Here is a 19,406-nt window from a genome sequence, read left to right on the forward strand (position 1 = left end):
GCTCAGCTCCTCACGACCTTTTCCGGAGCGAGCGGAGGCTGCACCAGCGCCAGCCGCCGGTCGCGCTGTAACACGGCATCCTTCTCGCCTCCGTAGGAAAATGAGGAGCCGGGCCCAGCACACACGCACACATCCGCACCCACACGGCACGGGGCGCGGTCGCCTCCTCCCCACGCCGAGCCCCGCGATGCGCGAAGGTTTCGCCTTCAATTACCGGCTGAATCACAGCGAGGGCTGTGCGGCTCGGTGCCTCCATCTCCACCCCCCCCGTGCCCACAGCCACGGGCTTTCCTCCACCACCACCATCTCCATCACCGCCCTTCCCAGCTGCTGCGCCTCCAACAGCGCGACGCAGCGGCAGCCACCCGCCTGGAGACCGATTGCCTCGGCCTGAGGACGCGATTGCGGAAGCACCGGAGCGATGCGAGAGATTTTTCCCATCGCAAATGTGACAGAGCAGCCGGGCTGTAAGAAGGCATTGCTTATTCCGTAGCCCTTTCATTGAAAAATATAACAGTTTTGCTGTAAATACTGTAGTTTTCAAACCTTTATCTGCAAGCTACTAAATGAGTCTTAGCAAAACAGTGATTAAAACACACAGTACAGAGATCTCACAAGGATGTGCAAATGCAGTGTTTTACATGGGATCATTCTCCTGGTGGAAAGAAATGATTACTGAACGTTAAAAGTCTCAGTTTAAGAACTGGGAAAATGTTCTACTGGCACTAAAAATAAAGTAAAATGTTATAGAAAGGGAGAGGGAGCTGAAAACGAATAAGTTTGAACCTTCTGCCTCTTGACAGAGAGTTTCTCCACTGCAAAAATCCTGGTGCTTTTAGGGATCGCCTGCAGCTGCCCCTTGCACACCCATCAGCTCTGTGCTCTGTGCTGTAGGTTCTGCTCTTCATCCGCAGGATTTGGCTTGTAAGACCTGAAGAGACAGAGAAGAAAGGAAAAAAGTCCACAGAATAAATAGCAATGGAATGGGGATCACACAGACGTGCAGCAAATGTAACAGCCACTGCTCAGAGCTTAAAGTGCTCTGGCTCTGGGCAGCCTGGGCTGCTGGTTGGTGGCCCTGCACACAGCAGGGGGTTGAAACGAGATGAGCTTTGTGGTCCTTTTCAACCCAGGCCATGCTAGGATTCTGTGAAATACCCCCACTGTCATTAGGAAAAAGCCAAAAGTGACTGAGGAATGAAGAGCAGAGCCCACCTACCCAGTCTTTTTCCTCTCACTGCACTTCTTGATGCCCCAAGCGATGAGCACAGCAGCTCCTTGGGGAGAAAACAAATGATAAACAGTAAATGCAGAGCGTAGGGTAAGTTGAGTGTGTGAAACATCCCTAATGCATCCCTCCTGATGGTGAGAGACAGGCAGCAAAACTCAGTGCTCTGCAGCACTGTCCCCACCTAGAGGCTCCTTCTCAGCCTAGGAGTGATGCCACTCTGAAAGGCACCATCCTCATTTATTTGCTGCTCCTACAGGCAGCTCGCTGTTCATTTTGTATTTTAAAGATACTCGCTATTCCTGCACTCAGTTTCTTTTGCAGCAAGAATGCTCTGAGGTTCACTACCTCTCATCTCCCACAGTCTGCCAAGGCCTTGAAACCCAACGTTACCAGTGAAGGAGTCACAGGGTGCATCGTTTATGATCGACTTCTTTCACTGGCCTCATCCACCCTCAACTGATGGAATATTCTACCCTCAGATGACCCACTGGAACTCATGAGGCGCTGCTGCATGGCCCAACAACAGAGAAACCCAGGCCCCCACCAAACTCATCACTAGGAGCCATGGAGAAGCCAACACAGTGACCCCATATGTTCAATAGCAAATCGCAGGCATGTCAGGAAAAATATCTTCCACGTTAAGCTACTCACCAGTGACACAAGGGATGAGGACAAGTGCTGGATAAGAAAACAAAGAAACTGACATTAAAATAATTTTCAAAAAGCCACTGAGGCTCTGCAGTGAGGCTCAAGGGTTGCAATCACAGAGGCCTGAAGGCACACAGCGCCTTCCTGAGCTCTTACGTAGGATGTAGCGGCTCTCCGATGCCTTCTCTTCCAAATGAGGGGTTGAGTTTGTCACTGCTGTAGTGCCAGTTGCAGAGGGAGAAGCTGAAGGAGGAATGGTCAGAAGTGTTTAATGTACTGGAGATGAATTACCTCCACCTGCTCTTCTGCTACCAACCCACTTGAAACACGCTGCATTTGAAGGGAGACCTACGAGACGTGTTGAGCTGCTCACTGGTGGAGCTGGGCACCACCTCACAAAGCACAGATCCACAACAACTGATAAAATCCACAACATTCGATGCTTTTTTTTTTTTTTTTTTAATACAGATATTCCATGCTTCCAGCCAAGTGCTGCTGGCCTCCCTTACCCTGACACGTTGGAAGCGGAGTCCAGGCAACCCCATGTCCCCAAGTGAAACAATAGATGAAAGATTCCCTTGATGACAGTGTGTACCTGCAGGTGGAAAAGGCACATCTGTGCTCCATGCACTGACAGCCCCAGGGCCCCCCCGGGGCAGCGGGCATCTCAACACTCACCCTTCATCACAAACCACCTTGGCACTTGCAAGGAAGTGGTAATCTGTTACCTCAACAGTGCCATGTTCTGGCTTTGTCGGAGGACCACAAGACTGCTCTAAAGAAATGAGAGCATCCTTAGGGCGCCGAGCAACAGAAATAGAGGGGCTGATGTGATTTTCGTGGTGGTGTTTCGTGCTAAATGTTTAGAAGAGCAGCCATGTGCCCTGTGCTGAGGCTGGGGCAGGAGGAGGAAGCTGGAGGGAAGGATGCAGAGGCACTCACTGTGACACAGCTCAGGAACTTCTGACCACGTTGAATTCTCACGGCAGGTGCTGCTGGGGAGTTCAGCAGTGCTGTTCTCATAGCCTGGGCTGCAGTCGTAGCTCACAGTGATCCCAACAGCATAAAAATTCTTCATCTCATCTTCTTCTGATAGTTTGGCAAAAGCCACTTGGGGAGGGCTCTGGCAGCTGCCTGGCAATGAGGACAGACAAGTGTACAGCTCCAGAGCAAGAAACAACAATATTTTGCATTCAGATGGGTACGGATAAAGGCAGCCATGCACAAGCCTTTAGGATGCTGCTGCACTGACAGTTTTAAGAAAGCAATGACAGAGGGCTGCTTCACTGGAAAAGATTTCAAATGCTTGATTTTGCCTTATTGGAGCTGCCCACAAACTGGGTGCCCACCTGCACTGCCAGCTCCCCAGGTAGAACCTTTGATATGAGCCAGCACAGCCAATCAGCCACAGACTTTCCCACATCGTTAACTCCAAATTAAGCCCTGTGCTGTGCCGGTGCCCCCCAGCTGTTTTTCTTCCCTCACTGCTGCCTCACAGATACCCTGAGGTATCTGTATTTATTAACACAGAGGCACCAGCTCCAAGGCGAGGCACAGAAGGGCAAGAAGAGGTTCCTCAGGTGAGGAAGCCCTTACAGCTGTGACTGCTAGAGCCACGAACGCAGTCCCAAGCAGCAAACTACTCACGGTCGCAGAACTCCTGCAGGTTGGACCATAGGGAGTTATTAAGGCATTTTATTGTATCCAACCGCGAAGGGATTTTCGATAAATTCTGGAGGCATCTGTACGTTACTTGGGAGCCCACAGGGAAGCTGTCCTTGTGCCGGACGTCCTCGGGGGGTTCTGCCCTGCTGAGCTTGGGCAGCGGCCCACAGTCACCTGTAAGAGAAGAAAAACGCATTCAGGAGGAGCTCCGCACCGAAGCGCGCAGCGCAAAGGAGCGCAGTGAAAGGATCTCACCGCACACCGCTGGCAATAGCGACAGCAGGGACAGCAGCAGCGAGCGGGACGGAGCGGAGCCCATCGCGGCCAGCGGGCATTTGGGGAAATCCTCCAGTCCCGGCCCCGCCCGGCCCGCAGCGAAAGAAGCGGAGCCGCCCTCGGAATCGGAGCAGCGGTGTTTTGCCTTCATCCTCCCTCTTGAGGCTGGGCGGCTCTCTTCGTCACCCAGCAAAGGGTGAAAACTCCACGGAGAACTCAGTTCTCTTTTAATAGTGTTATCGTTATATCTTTTTTAAAGCTTTATTTCCTTTTTCAATGTGTCTTGAGCTCTATCCAAAGCGTTTGCGGTGGGGCCAAGAGCTGTTTTCTTAAGGGAGGGGTCAGGCAGCCTGGATGGTGAACTCATTTTAGGTATGTACGTGTGATGACTGAGTACGTGGAGATCGCTGGCCACCTGCGGGGTGAACGAGGGCTGCGGCTGGGTTGCGTAAAACAGGAAGAAAATGCTCTAAACGCTGGGAAATCTCTGGTATTGCCTTATGGCAGCGACCTCGGGGCAAGAAAACAAAGTGCAGAGCAGCATCCGACCCTGAGCTGAGCTCAGCTGAGCCAGTTGACAGCGGTGTCGCTGCAGCCACTGCGTTATCTCACCCTGCCAGCCCTCCCCGTGCGGAGGGGATCAGATCCAGCAGAAAGCAAAGGCAGAAGGGAGGACAGCGCTGCAGCTGGAGCGCACCCAGGCGCCGGCAGGAAGAGCTCGAGGTTTCCAGCCAAACCAGCTTGCAGAGCCGCCAGTGGGAGCTGCCCGTAGAAATGTGCCTCCATCCCCGGATCTTCACGACCGGTGGGGTCAGCAGCTCCCACCCACCCAGCCCGGAGGGGCCCGTAATGCAGAGGGGCTCAGGCAGGTGTGTGTGACACCTCCCCCCCTCTCTGATTCGAAGTGCTTTTTTGGGAGCACTCGCATTCCCCAGCGCTGCTGCACGAATTGTTTTTCTTTCTTGCTTCACTTCTCAGAAACTAAACTTGCATCAGAATCAAACTCAGAGGTAAATATGGAGGGGTGAAGACAAAGAATTGCTCACCTTGTCGAGATGTCTCCAAAAGCCAAGAACAGAACAGAAAATGCACACAACTGGGCAGCTGAACTCACAAGCTAGCACTCAGAAACAGCCATCATTTATTATGAACTGTATATAAAGACCCAGGCACCCAACTATAAGGCAGTTACAGCACAGAACAGGACAGAGATGGCAGCTAATGATGTAACACTGACATTTCTGCTTTTCTCTGTTGCAGTGTGATGACATGAGAACAATGCTTGTGGCTGTTAGCTTTCCTGTAGTCTCAATGGAAATATAAGTGGCAAAAAAAAAATAATAATAATAATTACACTTGATACAACAACAACAAAAAGCTTTTGCCAGTGAAAGTGCTTACAGTGCCAAAGATCAAAAGGCCAGTATTTAATTTCTTGTGCAAAGTGCTGCGGTTTCCTAACAGGAGGGCGATGGAGGAAGGCAGCACTCGGGTTGCACTACAGCCATGACATCCCCAGGCTGCTGCAGCCAAGGCAGCATGTGGGTATCTGAGTCTCCTCTGGGGGCTCCCCCTGTGCCTCTGTGTTTGTGCCAACTGCTGTGGCAGCAGTTTGTGTTGCTAACGAGTAAGGAAATAGGTGGGAAGGGAAAGGGGGGGGGAAATTCTGACTGTAAAAGATTGTGACACCAAGGAGATCTGACCGAAATTCTGCAAACAGCATAAAGAGGGTTGGGGAAACCACAGCCTGCTCTGCTCAGAGGGATTGATGAGTGGATTTGTGAGCTTAGAGCTAACTGCTCTGTGCAGCCTGGTCTGGCAGTTGGTGACCCTGCACATAGTGAGGGGGGTTGAAATCAGATGATCATTGTGATCCTTTTCAACCCAGGCCATTCTATGATTCTGTGAACTTCTAACATCTCCGATGGAGAGGCAGCTGTGGCAATCAGCCAACGCTGGCGCCCATCATTTTCATCCTGGGAACATTCAAGCACATCACAATGTAGAAAAACATCCTTCATGGATGGCTGTGAGGCGAGGCTGGCATGACTTCCTTGTGCCAAAGGAAAATAAGTGAGTCTGAAGAATCACAACCGCAGGAGGTGCCTCAGGAGCAGAGCGCAGTGACGGATTTAGGTGGTTTATACTTACAGTGCCATTTTCTTTTAAATAGAAATAGAAAACAGGGTGTTTAGGCCATGGTACACCACTGAATTGGGACAGTGTGTGCAGGCACACAGGGAGAGCTCAGTGCCTGCAGTCGGGTTTCCCTGTGGCTGGGATGTGTCAGGGATCTGCTTTGGGTCACGGCCGGGTCGGAGCGGCTGCGTTCATCCAAACTCCTGAAGAAGTGCCAGAAATGACAAAACAATTAAAGAGGAAAACCATCAGGAAGAGGTTTTTAGATCTGTTTTCACTTTGAAGGCAGGTAACAGAGCAGCACAGAGGGTTTTTAGAGGGGGAAAAAAATAAAAACAGGACAAAGCTTTTCCCTTTCCATCCCTGTGTTTTCCAGGATGCTTCCAGCCAGTCTTTGTTACTACCAAAGGGCCAACATCCCCCAACTTCATCCCTCTTTGTGATCCAAGAGGAACAGCAGGGCTGGGCTGGGCTCACACCCAACAAAGGCTTTGCTCCACATCTCCAGCTGTGCAGTGAGACCCTGCAGGGGTCTCTGGGGGTCCTATGCCATCCCCACTGATCGTTTTGTGCTTACATTTCCTGCTTTGCAGCTGTTTCCAAACCGACACTCGCCACTCCTACAGGTAAAAGAGCCTTTTGCAGCGGATGGGAAATCGGTGATAGCAGCACTTCTGCCAGGTCCTGGTTCTCCTGGCTGCCCACGACCTTTCTGGGGTGGAACAACACAGTGTTAACTGGGATGGAGCTCAGAGCTCCGGGCTGCGTGCTGCAGCATCGCTTCTAACAAGAGGTAAACAAATTAAACACTCACTTCCACAAAATGCTGCAGCTTTAGACCACCACGTGTTTTCAGAGCAGCCAGCCTTGGGGAAAACAGCAGAGATGCTGCGATACTTGGGAGAACACGGAGATTGCTTGTGGGTTCCAGGAGAGAAGGAGCTTTGGGTTTTGTACAGAGGCATCACAAATTTGAGAGCTGAGGTGGCACAGCTCCCTGCCATGGAAGAGAAACGTGGGAAGGAATGAGGGCTGTGGATACGGAGAGGGAATAAGATTTAGCTACATAGATTAGGTCCCTACATCCACTATTTCCTGTTTTTAATTATATTACCCTGATTTTATTTTTTTTTAAGATGCTGAGAGCATCTTCAGATCTAACTGAGATGATTTATCAGCCATGCATCCTCACTTAGAGTTGTGGCTTTACACCAAAGCTCATTGGGCTTGGAAAAACCAGTCAGCACACTGGTGTACATTGTTAGATGAAATTGAGGGACATGGTTTATTGGTAATAAGTGGATGGTTGGACTGGATGCTCTTTTAGGTCTTTTCCAACCTTGGTGATTCTATGATGCTATGATTCTAAGGCATGGGTGCCACGAATGAGCTCTGCTGGATGCCCTACGGGCTGTGCTGGGCTCACCTGGCTTCCTGGAGAACGAAGAAGAGGAGGAGAAGGAGTTGGTGTTTTGGAGTGACTTCTTATAGAGGCTCATTTTCATTTCCATTGTGAAAGTCTTCTTGGGTGGTTTGAGGTCACGTCTCTGGGAACCTGAAAAAAAAAAAATGAAAACCACAAAACTCACAGAATGGCTTTTATCACAGAGCTGCGATAAAGGGGAAAATTAAGTCTGGAAACGTGGGGTTTAATTCAGTTGGGTTGGAATCACTGCAACTCACTCTGGGGAGGAGGACTCCTTTCCATGGGTTTTATTCCAAGTTTGACAGGTAGGCTTTTCTCTGTGGTAAAAACAATACACACTGGTCAAAGCTCTCCCTCTCTGACACTTCATCCCTTACTCAGCAGCTCTGCTTGGTTTTGTCTTCAGATCACAGTATGGCTCATGCCTGTGCTAAGCAATCACAGTTGGTTGCGTACTGAGCACCAAACCCATCATAAATCCTTGATGCACAGGAAATCACCTTTACATCGGGGCACTGCTCCACTCCAGACCCCTCTTGCATTCTCTGCTCTCGTACAACGGATGCTCACATTCCCAATGAGCTGGAAGCCAGAGTCACAGCTGTAGGTCACTGTTGAGTTGTAAGCAAACTTTTCTACACCTTCACCATTGTGCCTCCCGTTGCTGATCCGAGGAGGTGAAGAGCAGGTGATTACTGCATGACAGAGAGCCAAAGTCAGCGTTACTGAGAGCTTCAGGGATAATGAATGTGAAATGCTTCTTCTGAATCCAGCTAAGATATCTGAAGAGATCTGAACAGATAAAGATGGGCTGCCAGCACTCCCTGTGAGCAGCTTGCTGTGCCCTGGATCTTCAGCCCTAGAAATCTCAGCCCATCCCTTCCACTGCTTACATTGTGAGGAAAATACTGTGATTTTGTGGTAGCAGAGCTGCTGAAATGCAGCATCAGCAGCAGAATGGGCACTTCTGAGCTGCAGCATTGGTGGCACGTAGCATACAGGAAAACAACACGCTGTGTAGATGGAGTTATACCACTCTTATAGTAGACCTTATCTTGTGGGACCTACTGAGCTCAGAGGAGGATCAGATCAGCCTTACGTTCACAGGTTGGAAGTTCACTCCACTCAACGTCATCTCCTTTAAGCCAACAACGGATGAAATTCCTCCCGTGGAGTTGGTACCTGGATGAAAGCACCCAATAGAAGAAACCTGTGTGAGTACCCTGGAACTGTGAGCGTTTTCCTCCCGGCGCTGATGTGATCAGGTGGGAATCTGCCTTTCGTGGACGTGCTGCTGGAAGCTGATCTCCTGTCCTGGCAGCACTCACATCTTGCTGCTCTGAAACGTCATCGTTTGCATACCAGGGATAATAGCTAACATTGCTTCCAAGGATAACATAATCCCTCCACCCCTGTGTGTGTATCCCAACCGTGGGATGTGCTGTCATTTCCCTCCAGGCCTCCCTAAGGGAATATTTGTAGGAAAAAGTCTCTGCTGCACTGGAAGCTGCTGTACAGAGGGATGGAACAAGCAGGCAATGCCAGATCCTGCTGGGGAGGAAGGAACAGAAGCTGGATATGAATTTGCAAGCCTGCAGGTCTGTTAGCACTGCATATGTGCCCTGATTGGAAGCAGAGAGAGGGCATGAGTCAGACTGATGGGTGGGAAGCGTTTTGCTCCTGTTTTCTAGCTCAGCTTTAACGTTCAGGCATAACCCCTTTTATTCATTGTAGCACTAACACCTTCAGTTGAAATACTGCAGGTAATCTGTTTTGAGGTCTGCCATTACAAAGTGAACCCACAACAGTCCTGCTGGGGTATTCACCCTCCAGCAATTAGGTTTCCTCGGGAAGACACCTAAAGGAAAAGGCTGCCATAAACCCAGGGCCCAGCCCGCTCACTCCAGCTATGCCTCATCCCTTCCCAGCCCAAAGCTGGAATTCAAAAGGGAAAAGCACTCATCACCAAAGCACTGCAGCAGGGACAGCTGCAAGAGAGCAGCCCAGCCCAGAGCTGCAGCTCCATGCACGAGCACCAGCAGAGCTGTGATCCAACACCAGCGCTGCCTCAGGACTCACCCCTCATTGCAGAGCACGTTCACACGTGTGCCAAACAGAAAATCTGTGGGTTGGAGGATCCTCCCTGCAGGTGGGGCCTCTGGGGGACCACAGGATTTCCCTGCAGGGAGAAGAGCAGAGTGAGCATCCATCGCAGTGCTTTTGGCTGTGGGGCACTCGGCTGTAAGAAACCTACAGCTGCCACACCATCCTTCTTAACGCTGTATGGATTTCATTAGGGAACATGCTTGGTCTTCAATGCTAGAAAACCTCCCTGCAAGTTGGCGCTTGTCCCATGCATATGTTAATGTCCAGCTGCAAACATTATGTGAAAATCAAAACCCATGTGTTTGTGCCAACAGAAAATAAAGAACGCTATCAAATACATGAAATAACTCCTGTATGAGGTCTTAAAGAGGAACATCCAGCTGAGCCTCCATTAAACATGTGGCCATGGGGACGTGTTTCAGCACAGCATGGGGATGCTCAGCAGCAGGCAGAGGCTGTACTCACTCTGGCATAACTCCGGGACCTCTGACCACGTCAGGCTCTCAAGGCAGGTGCTGGTAGGTTGGCTTTCTGAGATGTTCTCATAACCAGGGCGGCAGACGTAGCTCACAGTGAACCCAACAGGATAGAAATTGATCATCTCATCCACCTCGGACAGGGCAGCAAAGTGCATTGAGGTCGGGGTAGCGCAGCTCACTGGCAACCAAGGAGAGCAGGTCTGAGAGCTGGCAATGGGAGCCGTGCAAAGCAGAGCCTGTGCAGAAAAGCTCATTATGGAGCCTTTGAAGAGCTCTGTGTGCTCATTGCAGGTTACTTCTGCTCTCTTCTGCTCTCTCAAGCTGCAGCTGTGCTAAATGCATCCATAAGCAAAGTGCAGCCTGGAATGCTCTGTCTGCATGCACAAAACTGCTGGCACCACGCACCGTGCTGCCAGGAGCTGCTAGATGGGGAACAGCAGCATCACAGCTGCAGCTCCACTCACCCATCATCAACAGCTCCGTGCCCATCTGCAGCAGCAAAGGATGCACCGTGCAGAGCAGCTACTGCAGAAGCCTGAAGTGAGAGGCAGCTCTGCCAGGAAAAGGGGGGTATTTACAGCCACAGGGATCGCGCAGCTCCGACCAGTATGAGCCAGGCAGGCACTGCACCGTGTCCAATGCCCCGGGGATCCTGATAGCACCGTGCAGACACGTGTAGGTCACCCTGGAGCCCACAGGGAAGCTGCTGAGCTGCTCGACGCCGTAGGGCTGGGAGTGGGTCATGGGAGGCGGGGGCCCACAGGCACCTGTGGTACAAGAAGACCTCGTAGGGTGAGAACTCCATCCCCAGGAGGACAACTCAGGATCTTTCCCTGAACAAAGGCAGCAGGCTGAGCTGCAGCCCTCGGGGATGGTGGTATTGTCATCCCCAGCCCCTTAGCAGAATGGGGGGACCTGGGAAGGTCTCATTGCTGCCCAGCATGCATCCCAGTGCTGTACTTACCATGAGCCGTCGGCATGCCAAGGAGCCACAGCAGAGCCAGGAGCAGTGCAGGATGTATGGATCCCTGCATTGCTGCACGAGCCCAGCAGCTCGAGGTGTCTGGGTGCTTCCCTCCTTCTCCAGACCCCATCGCAGCAGTTCCTGCTGCTCTGCAGAGTGCTGCTGGCTGCCAGCAGCCGCTTTGGAAAGCTGGGAGGGGATGCAGCATCACAGATGCAGCCAAATTGGTGGAACAGTGGAAACCCTCCCATAACTCACAAAGAGCTCAGCCCTTCTGCAGGGACATGGGAAGCAGTCCGGGACCTGGGCAAAGCTTCCATGTCCTCCCAGCCCACACAGGAATAGGGGAATCCTCAACCCTTTTATTGACACATTGGCAGAGCACAGATCTACCACAACCAGATGCTGTCAGGACAGAAAGCTTTAAGCCCCAGGCTCAGCCATCTGCTGGCAGTAACAGCACAGCTTTTCCATGAGCAGAGTTACTGAAACTAAAATAAAAGAATTATCTTTTTTGTCTGTTAATTTTTTCCTGGCTACTTGACTCATTGGTAATTAGAGAGAGATGTGAGCAGCTCCATCTGCACTGAAATAAACATGACTTCAGTTTAGGGCACACATACATCGATGGGAACACACAGTGCAGAACACCCTGATCTTATCGGTGCTTTCAGCACTGCTTGGGGAGATATGCTGCCTCTGGCTGCAGCCCAGTGTGGCACCAGGTGGCCACAGCATGGGTTTCCATGTAGCACAAGGACAGCTAACCAGCTCTGCTCCCCATTACTGCATCCCTTCATCCATTTGGTGAAGCATGGGATGCAATAGCATAGCATCTCTTGCATCCCATGAGATGTCACCACTCCCCCTGGGCATCGTACCAGGGATGATGGCAGAAGCACAGCACAGCCCAGGGCCATGTGTTCATTGCATTCCTGCCCCTTTTCCGGGGGGGGCCCCCCCCCTCACTGCCAGGGCTCTGCTCTTGGCCACATCTGCCTGCCCTCAACAAGCACTGCTTCATCTGCAGCCAATGTGACAGACCTGAGGACATCTGCAGTCACACATCTGTTCTACTGAGCTCCTGAATGGAGCTCCTGATTCTTCCATTGCAAAGATGCATGAAGGGATTATTGTTTATTGAATAATAAGAGAAATCATTGCTATCTGATTCGCTGTACTTAAACCTGCACCCTCTATTCTTAGCATTTGCTCGCAGACACAGGGATGTGGAAGATGAGACCAACGCTGGCATCTCTCAAGTACAGAATCCTGTTACCTCTTAAATCCAGGGATAAGCAAGTGGGCTTTAGAGCCTGGTTTTGTTACTGCCCTGTCACTGCCTGTAACTAGATGAACAGAAACCATAAGATCGTGACACAGGTTAGTAGGAAGTGGTGCGGCTCAATGCTCACTCCATTGCTATGTCTAGATAGGCAAGGTATGCAAACACTGGTAGCCTGGTGCTGGGCAATCACCTCTGCCAGGAGTTTGCCTTCACAGACTTCAACCCCACTTCTGGCTTAGCACGATTTATACAGGGACTCAGAGAAGCTCAATTGAACTTCTTGCTTTGCTTCCTAAAGCAGAAAGTGGCACACAGCGAATCAAGCATGTCCTATCTGAGGGTTAGAACAAAAACCCCTCTGTGCTCTGGCATGTAGCATGGCAGAAGTGATCTGGCCCTATAGAAGCACAAACCATACAGTTCCTAGGAGGCTTCTTAAAGGAACTCTGACTATATGGACTGTGCCCACAGGGAAGGCTGTTTAATGCAGGATGTGCTCCAGGACCTCCTTGCTCAGTCCTTGCAATTCCACTTTCAGTTTTTGAATCTCCAGGAAGAGTTTTTGTATTTCCAGCAGAGTTTTCACATCTTCTGTAGGCACGTGGCAGTCAGAGACGACACTCTGAATATAAGCAACCTCTCCGCACACGTCAGCATCACCTTCCTTCTTCTGTTAAGCAAAGCAACGCCAAAAGCAGAGAAAGCCATGTGTGATTGAACTGCTGCAGGTGGGGACCCACACTGCAGCATTGAGGCTGCACCCCTTCCCAGTTTGCTGTGCATTGGCTGAACACAGCTGCATCCCCCACCACAGCAATGAAAGAAAGGCTTTTTAAGAGGGTCAGGGTTACTTTTCATAGCAGACATCAGGCAGCATTCATCCAGAACCAGCCACACCACAGTACTTACACACTTGGGCAGTGGTGTCCAGTTGCCATCAGCCAAGCACGTGGCTGTCCAAGAGGCTTCTCCATCAACTGAGAAGTGACGGTATCCCTCGTGGCACACAAATGTGACTGTGGTGTTTATTGGGTACCACGTCTGATCAGTGCTTGTCAGCTTTCCATTGGCAACTCGTGGTTTGGGACACAGAACTGAAAGCAAACACACAGCAGAAAGTAGCTCAGCAAGGGGAACATGACTGTGTGGGTAGAAAACCGAGCCTGAAATTGTGGGAGATGAGTCTGTGCAGGTGGTTTTCGATCTGTAGAAATGAGAAATCGATTGTTAAAGTCAGACCCACCTGGCTGGCATTTGGGCAGGGCTGGCTGCCAGCTGCCATCAGCCGTGCAGCGACTCTCAGCATCGCCGTGCAGCACAAAGCCCTCATTGCAGGAGAAGCGCACGGACGTCCCATAGGGGAACGTGTGCCATGACAGATCCATCCTCCCCTGGGCAACCACGGGCCTGGGGCAGCGAACCACTGGGGAGAGAGCAGAGGGCTGCGTTAGGGGGATGCCTCATCCCTTGGGACACACAGAGGGTCGGGGGGGCTGAGGGGCTCCTCCTGGTGCTCTGGCTTTGCTGTGACTCACCCCTGCACTCCGGGGCAGGGCCGCTCCATGTCAGGTTCACCCCATCTTCAGAGGTGCAATAGATGGACTCATCCCCAATGAGGGACAGCCCTGAAGCACAGCTGTATTTCACCTCCGTACCGTAGGGAAAAAGTTCTGTTCTCAAGCCGGTGTGCTGCCCGTTGGTGATCAGCGGAGGGGGGGTACAGACTGTGAGAGAAAACAGATGAGATGCCAAAGGTGATAAGATTTTCTCTCTGCTGCTCCCACATGCTGTAGAGAGATGCAACTCCCAGCTCCCACCAAGGAAGTGTTATTTGGGCTCACCTTTATCGCAGTACGGCACTGAGGGTTTCCACGTCCCATCCGACCAGCATTGAGTCCTCTGGCTGCCCCACAGCACGTAGCCTGGGTTGCATTGGAACTCCACCTGCTGCCCAACGCTGTACTTCTCTTGCTTTGCACTCGTCTCCCTCCCGTTGATGATGGCTGGGCTCGGGCACTGCACCACTGAGGGACAGAGCCATCAGAAAGCTCCATGGATCGGGCCAGCCTGTTTCCAGTGCTTGTTAGCACTGCAAACCAGCCAGGCATCGCTGTAATCACTGTGATTATGTGATACCACTATTTCCTTTTGTAGACAGAACCCCGTGGTTGGCTGTAGATGGCACCAGTGAGACAACACACTGCTGTTGTTGGTGCAGCTAAATAATTAGCGTGAGTTTCTGCTGTTTCTTTTCCTCCATGCCACACTTAGAACAGCAAAATTATTACTGAGAACCCAAACACTGCTAAACAAAGCCCTCGCAGCACAGCGCCACTGAAGGACTGAAAACTATGCTATTTCCACCTCGTTAAACCGATGGTTTTGTTGGCGAGGCAAAGAGAAGGGAACACTCACTCTGGCAAAGCGCTGGGATCGCAGACCAGGTGAAATTTTTGAGACAAGTTGTTGTTGGAGACACGCCGGGGATCAACGTGTACCCATGTCTGCAGAAGTAGGTGATGGTGGAACCCACCAGGAACTCGTATGGAGGTCTGCGGTCGGCGTAGTCAACAGCAGGAGGGGAAGGACAACGGCCTGGGGAGCAGCACACAGAGCCACCAGCTCTACCCCACAACCAAGGATGGGGCTGAGCTTTGCTTCTGGGGTCCCAGCCCACCTTGATGCACTTTTCAGCAAATAAACCCACGTGAATGCATGGGGAAAAGACCAAGAAGAAAGACAGTGCATACCTCGGATGCATGCTGGTGTCCGTGGCTGCAATCTGCCACTGCTCAGACACCTCACGCTGCTGCTGCCCACAGGGACGTAGCCAGCCTCACATTCAAGCGTGGCTGTGCTCCCAGCACTGAGGTTCTTCTCTGCAGGATTCAGCCACCCATGAGGGATCGTTGGGACCGGGCACTGCACCTCTGCAGCAGCAAACAAATGGGAGTTTGCAGGAGGGCTCCTATCGGCAGAGCCTCTGATAAATGAGTTGCTAAGGCTTCACTTTAGCAAGGACAGCAATTGGGATGGGGAGATTGGGGGTTAACAGCATGCTCGAGGAGCCATCAGCAGCAGGATTCTACAGGTACAACCCATGGCTGGTTCTGACCCTTCATTGCATTGCTTGCTCTGTGCATCAGAGGAGCACCTGCTGTTAGAGGCAACGTCAGCTGCAGCAGAAATAGGGAGTTATTCCTCTTCTGGGGGTCATTACAGAGCAAATCACTGCTTGTCATGCAGTCAGCCCACAGGACGCGTGACAGCCATCACCATCCTGTGATTACACACCACCAACGCCACTCAAACTGCAAATTATGTCCCTTTTAATTAAACAATCAAGCTATCACCTGCCCAATTGATTTTCCCCATCTAGCCACCATCCTCATCTCAAGCCTCCAAGCTGCAGGACATGCTCCAGCCAGGGGAATGATTCTTTGCTACTGCATCGATCAGCAGGACCCAGGGCAGTGGTGCAGCAAAGCCCTGGCCAGGCTCAGCAAATCTCTGCACAAGGACCTGGCCCTGGGTAGCACAAGGATGAACTTGAGGTTAGCAGCACGTCCAGCAGAGGAGTGCATCCCTAGCCTGGTTATCCCATGTTGGATCGAAAAGCAAAGCTGAGCCATAGCAGGAAGGGAAGGAGGTGGCACTCACTCACCTAGGCTCCCCACTGGCTGCAGCACCAGCAGTACCAGCAATGGCCCCATCCAGTGCAGGAGCAGCTGCATGGCGAGCAGCAGCCGTGCCACAGGACTGCAAAAGTCTCAGGGGAAGGGGAAGCAGGCGGAGGAAGTGGGGGACAGCAGGCGGGCCGTGCTGACGGCAGCACTGCATTCCTGCTGCACTGTGTGAGGATGGTGGGGAGCTAAGCTGTTACATGGTCAGAGCTGCTCTGCCTTCTTTCTGGAGCAGAAAGAGCCACAGTCAGTGCAGGGAACAGGGCTGCGTGTCCCCTTTGCCTTTCCACCTGAGTATATTGCTCTATACCACAGACAGGGCAGAATTACTGCAAACAAGGCACAGCAGTCATTAGAACTGCAGCTTTATTATAATCTAGTGAAGGAACAGCGGTCTGGTCACACGATACGAGTTAGCAGAGCACTTCCCCTTCGCTGGATGTCGCAGAAATAATTCAGCCACTTCTTTCCTTCCAATTTTATTTCCATGGGCTGCAATTTGTGCAGTGGGCACACGGAGGCCAGATCAGAACTGTCCTACTTGGCAGGAAAAGATGGAGTTTAGTTTTGCCTGGAGGATTTCTCCATTGCACCAAGTAGCTCTGGAGGCTGTGGGCAGTTAGGCTGTTAATGCTTGTTGGCACTCAGTGATGGGCTGAATGGGGCTGCAGATGGAGAGGGTGAGTGGTGGCTCTCCATACACGTGTGTGACTCGGACAATTCTCTCTCAGTTCCATTCCTTCCAGACCGCACACCTCTCAGGACAACAGACCTAAATGTAAAGCTTTAAAAGGTATAAAGTGATGCACAAACCCAAGGCAGCGAGCTCTACCAGAACGAGACAAAAGACTCTGATTCCTCCTATGACAGGAATCTGTTCACTTCACTGACTCCGTTTCTTCCCACCACAATACCAGTCACAGCCATGAGCGGCCTCCTCTGGCTCCCAGATCCTTCTCCAGCTTCTGGATCTCCAGGTAGAGTTTCTGTACTTCCAGCAAAGTTCTCAGTTCTGCCAGAGGAATTCCGCACTCAAAAGTTTCCTGGATTTGACGAATCTTCTTGCACGCATGAAGTGTTTTCTTTAAAAGAGCCAAGACAAAGACAGAGGGCATGAGCCACTGCCACGGGGACCCACGGGCTGCGCAGACCCACAGCTGTGCCAGCCCCATCGTAGCAAAACACGTTCATGAAGGCGGACTGGTGCTGTTCCAAGCTATAAACGGGGCAAAACACGAAGCAGTGGAACTCACACAGTTGGGTGGTGGCATCCAAGAGCCACCAGCAGAGCAGGTGGTTAATGACATCTCTGCTGGATTGTTGCTCTGCTTGCAGGAGAAGTACAGGGTTTCATTAAACTCGTACTCTTCCCTGTCAGAGAAAATCTGTAGGTTTTCCTTGTTCTTTGGTGCACGACACTTGACTAGAAGGCAAATACACAGCATTATAACGTAACAGGAGGAGACAATGCCCTGCCAGCCTCAGTGTGTGGGGCTGGACCCACCTGGCTGGCATTTGGGTAGGGCTGGCTGCCAGCTGCCATCAGCCATGCAGCGGCTCTCAGCATTGCCATGCAGTGTAAAGCCTTTCTTGCAGTAGAAGCTCACGGATGTCCCATAGGAGAATGTGTGCTGTGGTGTAACCATCTCTCCATTCTCAACCACGGGCTTGGGGCAGCGAACCACTGGGGAGAGAGCAGAGGGCTGTAGTACAGGCATGCTCATATCCTGGGACAGAAAGCGAGTGGGGGGAATGAATGAGGGGCTCCTCCTGATGCCCCAGTTTTGGGGTGACCCTATAGACTCACCCCTGCACTCTGGGGCAGGGCCACTCCATTCCAGGTTCACTCCATCTTCAGAGGTGCAGTAGATGGATTCATCCCCAATGAGGGACAGCCCCGCAGCACAACTGTATTTCATTCTGTAGCCATAGGGGAAGAATGATGATGTTGGGTTGACGTCCAGCCCATGGGTGGTTTGTGGGGGAGGGCCGCAGGCTATGAAATAAAGATTAAGAAGGGAAAAAAAAAAGAAACACACAATTATCATATTGGGGTAAGAACTCAGCATGGACTTAGAGCCCGTGCTCAGCTCCTGCCTGGCATCTGCTGGGGAAGACACCTCCAGCCCCACAGCCAGCGCTCACCTCCCTGCATCTCAGAGGTGATGCTGGAGGAAGGCTGCCCTCCCTGCCCCAGAGCTGATCACAGCTCCTGCCTTGCACATACCTTGCTGGCAGTAGGGTAACTTGGGAAACCAGTTCCCATCAGCCTGGCACGTGATCGACTCTTGGATACTGATCACGTAGCCTTCATCACACTCTATCCTTACTTGAGTCCCAACTGTGTAATCATTTTTGCTTTTATAAACCTCTCTTCCGTGGTCAACGATAGGCTCTGGGCAATGAGGTTCTAGGAGCAAGAGAAAGTATAAAAGGACTTCATGAATTTTTAGAAAGAACTCCATGAAGAAGATTTCCACAGAGAAGGCAGCTATGCAAGGCCACAGGTAGATTTCTACTGATGGTAGCAGACAGCTGTCCTGTACGGAGTGACCAAAACCTCTGCCAAAGTCACAAATAAGCAATCAACAGGTCAAGGTGATGCAGCAGCTCTCCTACCTGGAATGCACTCTGGTGCTTCCCGGTTCCATGTGCCATCATTTGTACACTGAAGCACAACATAATCATCACTATCCTTGAAAACATAGCCAGGGTCACAGATAATTCGGACTCTGTCTCCCAACACATACGTGTCTTTTTTGCCCCAGGAGCTTATGTGCATTCCCCTCTTGGTAGCTGGATTCGGGCAACTAATTCCTGAGAAACACCAAACAGCAGCAAGTGTGAAATCATGGCATAAGTACCTCAATGACAGCAGGTTCATTTGAGGCAGGAGGAGAATGAATGGCTGTTTCTGGACACTCCTAAAGGCAGTTTTATTTTCTGGGCATACATATGAAGTTATTGCATCCCACCAACAATGCTGATGGGCACCATTGGACTCACGGGGCTTTCCTGGATGTACATTCCCCTCTCCAATGGGCACTGGCAGCACCATGGCATCTTAGTGATGGCACACTATTTTTTCCATGGGTTCAAAGGAGCAGAAAGCACATCTGGTAGATAAGGTAGACTGCACACAGATCCTTTAATTGGGAAGAGCTTTGCCCAAACACAAGGATACTTAAGCTGAAGGAACAGGCACTTACTTTCACAGGGCGGTGGAGTTTCAGTCCATGTGTAGTCTGGCAGACAACTGATGTTTTGCATCACCACTCCAGGGCTGAACTCATAGCCCGTCTGGCACTCATAAGTGATGACAGTCTCAATGGGAAATAAATTGCCTGCAAGTCTTGCTTTAACAGCATTCTGCACGTCAGGAGGGTCATCACAGCTGCCTAGGGGTGAAATCAACACTCTGTGACATTGCCAATGAGAAAGCAGTGGGGCACAGGACACAACATGAAAGGATCTGGGGGAAAACGTGGGCTCGTGTGATTC

General features: G+C 51.3%; 3 protein-coding genes across 7 annotated transcripts in view; all 3 read right to left on the reverse strand.

Moving 5' to 3' along the window:
• LOC122168304 overlaps positions 1-19,406 on the reverse strand; it is a 53,260-nt gene that overhangs the window by 28,499 nt on the left and 5,355 nt on the right. Inside the window, 24 exon segments of the mRNA XM_042833485.1 lie at positions 215-390; positions 2,036-2,122; positions 2,822-3,013; positions 3,527-3,718; positions 3,800-3,997; positions 7,386-7,514; positions 7,943-8,080; positions 9,957-10,148; positions 10,549-10,737; positions 12,706-12,892; positions 13,132-13,316; positions 13,466-13,645; positions 13,758-13,946; positions 14,064-14,246; positions 14,638-14,817; positions 14,973-15,152; positions 15,887-15,991; positions 16,825-16,987; positions 17,159-17,328; positions 17,410-17,589; positions 17,713-17,901; positions 18,133-18,315; positions 18,525-18,722; positions 19,115-19,303. Coding sequence (XP_042689419.1) covers positions 215-390; positions 2,036-2,122; positions 2,822-3,013; positions 3,527-3,718; positions 3,800-3,997; positions 7,386-7,514; positions 7,943-8,080; positions 9,957-10,148; positions 10,549-10,737; positions 12,706-12,892; positions 13,132-13,316; positions 13,466-13,645; positions 13,758-13,946; positions 14,064-14,246; positions 14,638-14,817; positions 14,973-15,152; positions 15,887-15,991; positions 16,825-16,987; positions 17,159-17,328; positions 17,410-17,589; positions 17,713-17,901; positions 18,133-18,315; positions 18,525-18,722; positions 19,115-19,303 — 4,154 coding nt within the window.
• Positions 280-4,369, reverse strand: LOC122168447 (complement decay-accelerating factor-like). Of its 2 annotated transcripts, none has more exons than XM_042833809.1 (9): positions 3,800-4,369; positions 3,527-3,718; positions 2,822-3,013; positions 2,608-2,654; positions 2,389-2,474; positions 2,036-2,122; positions 1,883-1,909; positions 1,220-1,277; positions 280-931 (listed from the first exon to the last, which is right to left on the reverse strand). In XM_042833809.1, the coding sequence occupies exons 1-8, from the start codon at positions 3,969-3,971 to the stop codon at positions 1,235-1,237; spliced, it is 846 nt and encodes a 281-aa protein (XP_042689743.1). In that variant the 5' UTR covers positions 3,972-4,369; the 3' UTR covers positions 280-931; positions 1,220-1,234. The 2 variants fall into 2 exon arrangements, with proteins under 2 accessions (XP_042689743.1, XP_042689742.1); XM_042833808.1 differs by having other exon boundaries at positions 307-931; positions 2,558-2,654; positions 3,800-4,368.
• On the reverse strand, positions 4,773-11,870 carry LOC122168442 (complement decay-accelerating factor-like). Of its 4 annotated transcripts, XM_042833797.1 has the most exons (11): positions 10,549-11,870; positions 9,957-10,148; positions 9,465-9,564; positions 8,485-8,567; positions 7,886-8,080; positions 7,643-7,702; positions 7,386-7,514; positions 6,774-6,956; positions 6,537-6,696; positions 5,972-6,162; positions 4,773-5,873 (listed from the first exon to the last, which is right to left on the reverse strand). In XM_042833797.1, exons 1-10 carry the CDS (start codon positions 10,712-10,714, stop codon positions 6,012-6,014), a joined length of 1,419 nt encoding a protein of 472 aa, XP_042689731.1. In that variant the 5' UTR covers positions 10,715-11,870; the 3' UTR covers positions 4,773-5,873; positions 5,972-6,011. The 4 variants fall into 4 exon arrangements, with proteins under 4 accessions (XP_042689731.1, XP_042689730.1, XP_042689732.1 ...); XM_042833796.1 differs by having other exon boundaries at positions 4,774-6,162; XM_042833798.1 differs by lacking the exon at positions 4,773-5,873 and having other exon boundaries at positions 6,073-6,162; positions 6,537-6,671.

Source organism: Centrocercus urophasianus, unplaced genomic scaffold (assembly GCF_019232065.1).
Source record: "Centrocercus urophasianus isolate 14NV4802_14NV808 unplaced genomic scaffold, USGS_Curo_1.0 seq_42, whole genome shotgun sequence".
NCBI lineage: Eukaryota > Metazoa > Chordata > Aves > Galliformes > Phasianidae > Centrocercus > Centrocercus urophasianus.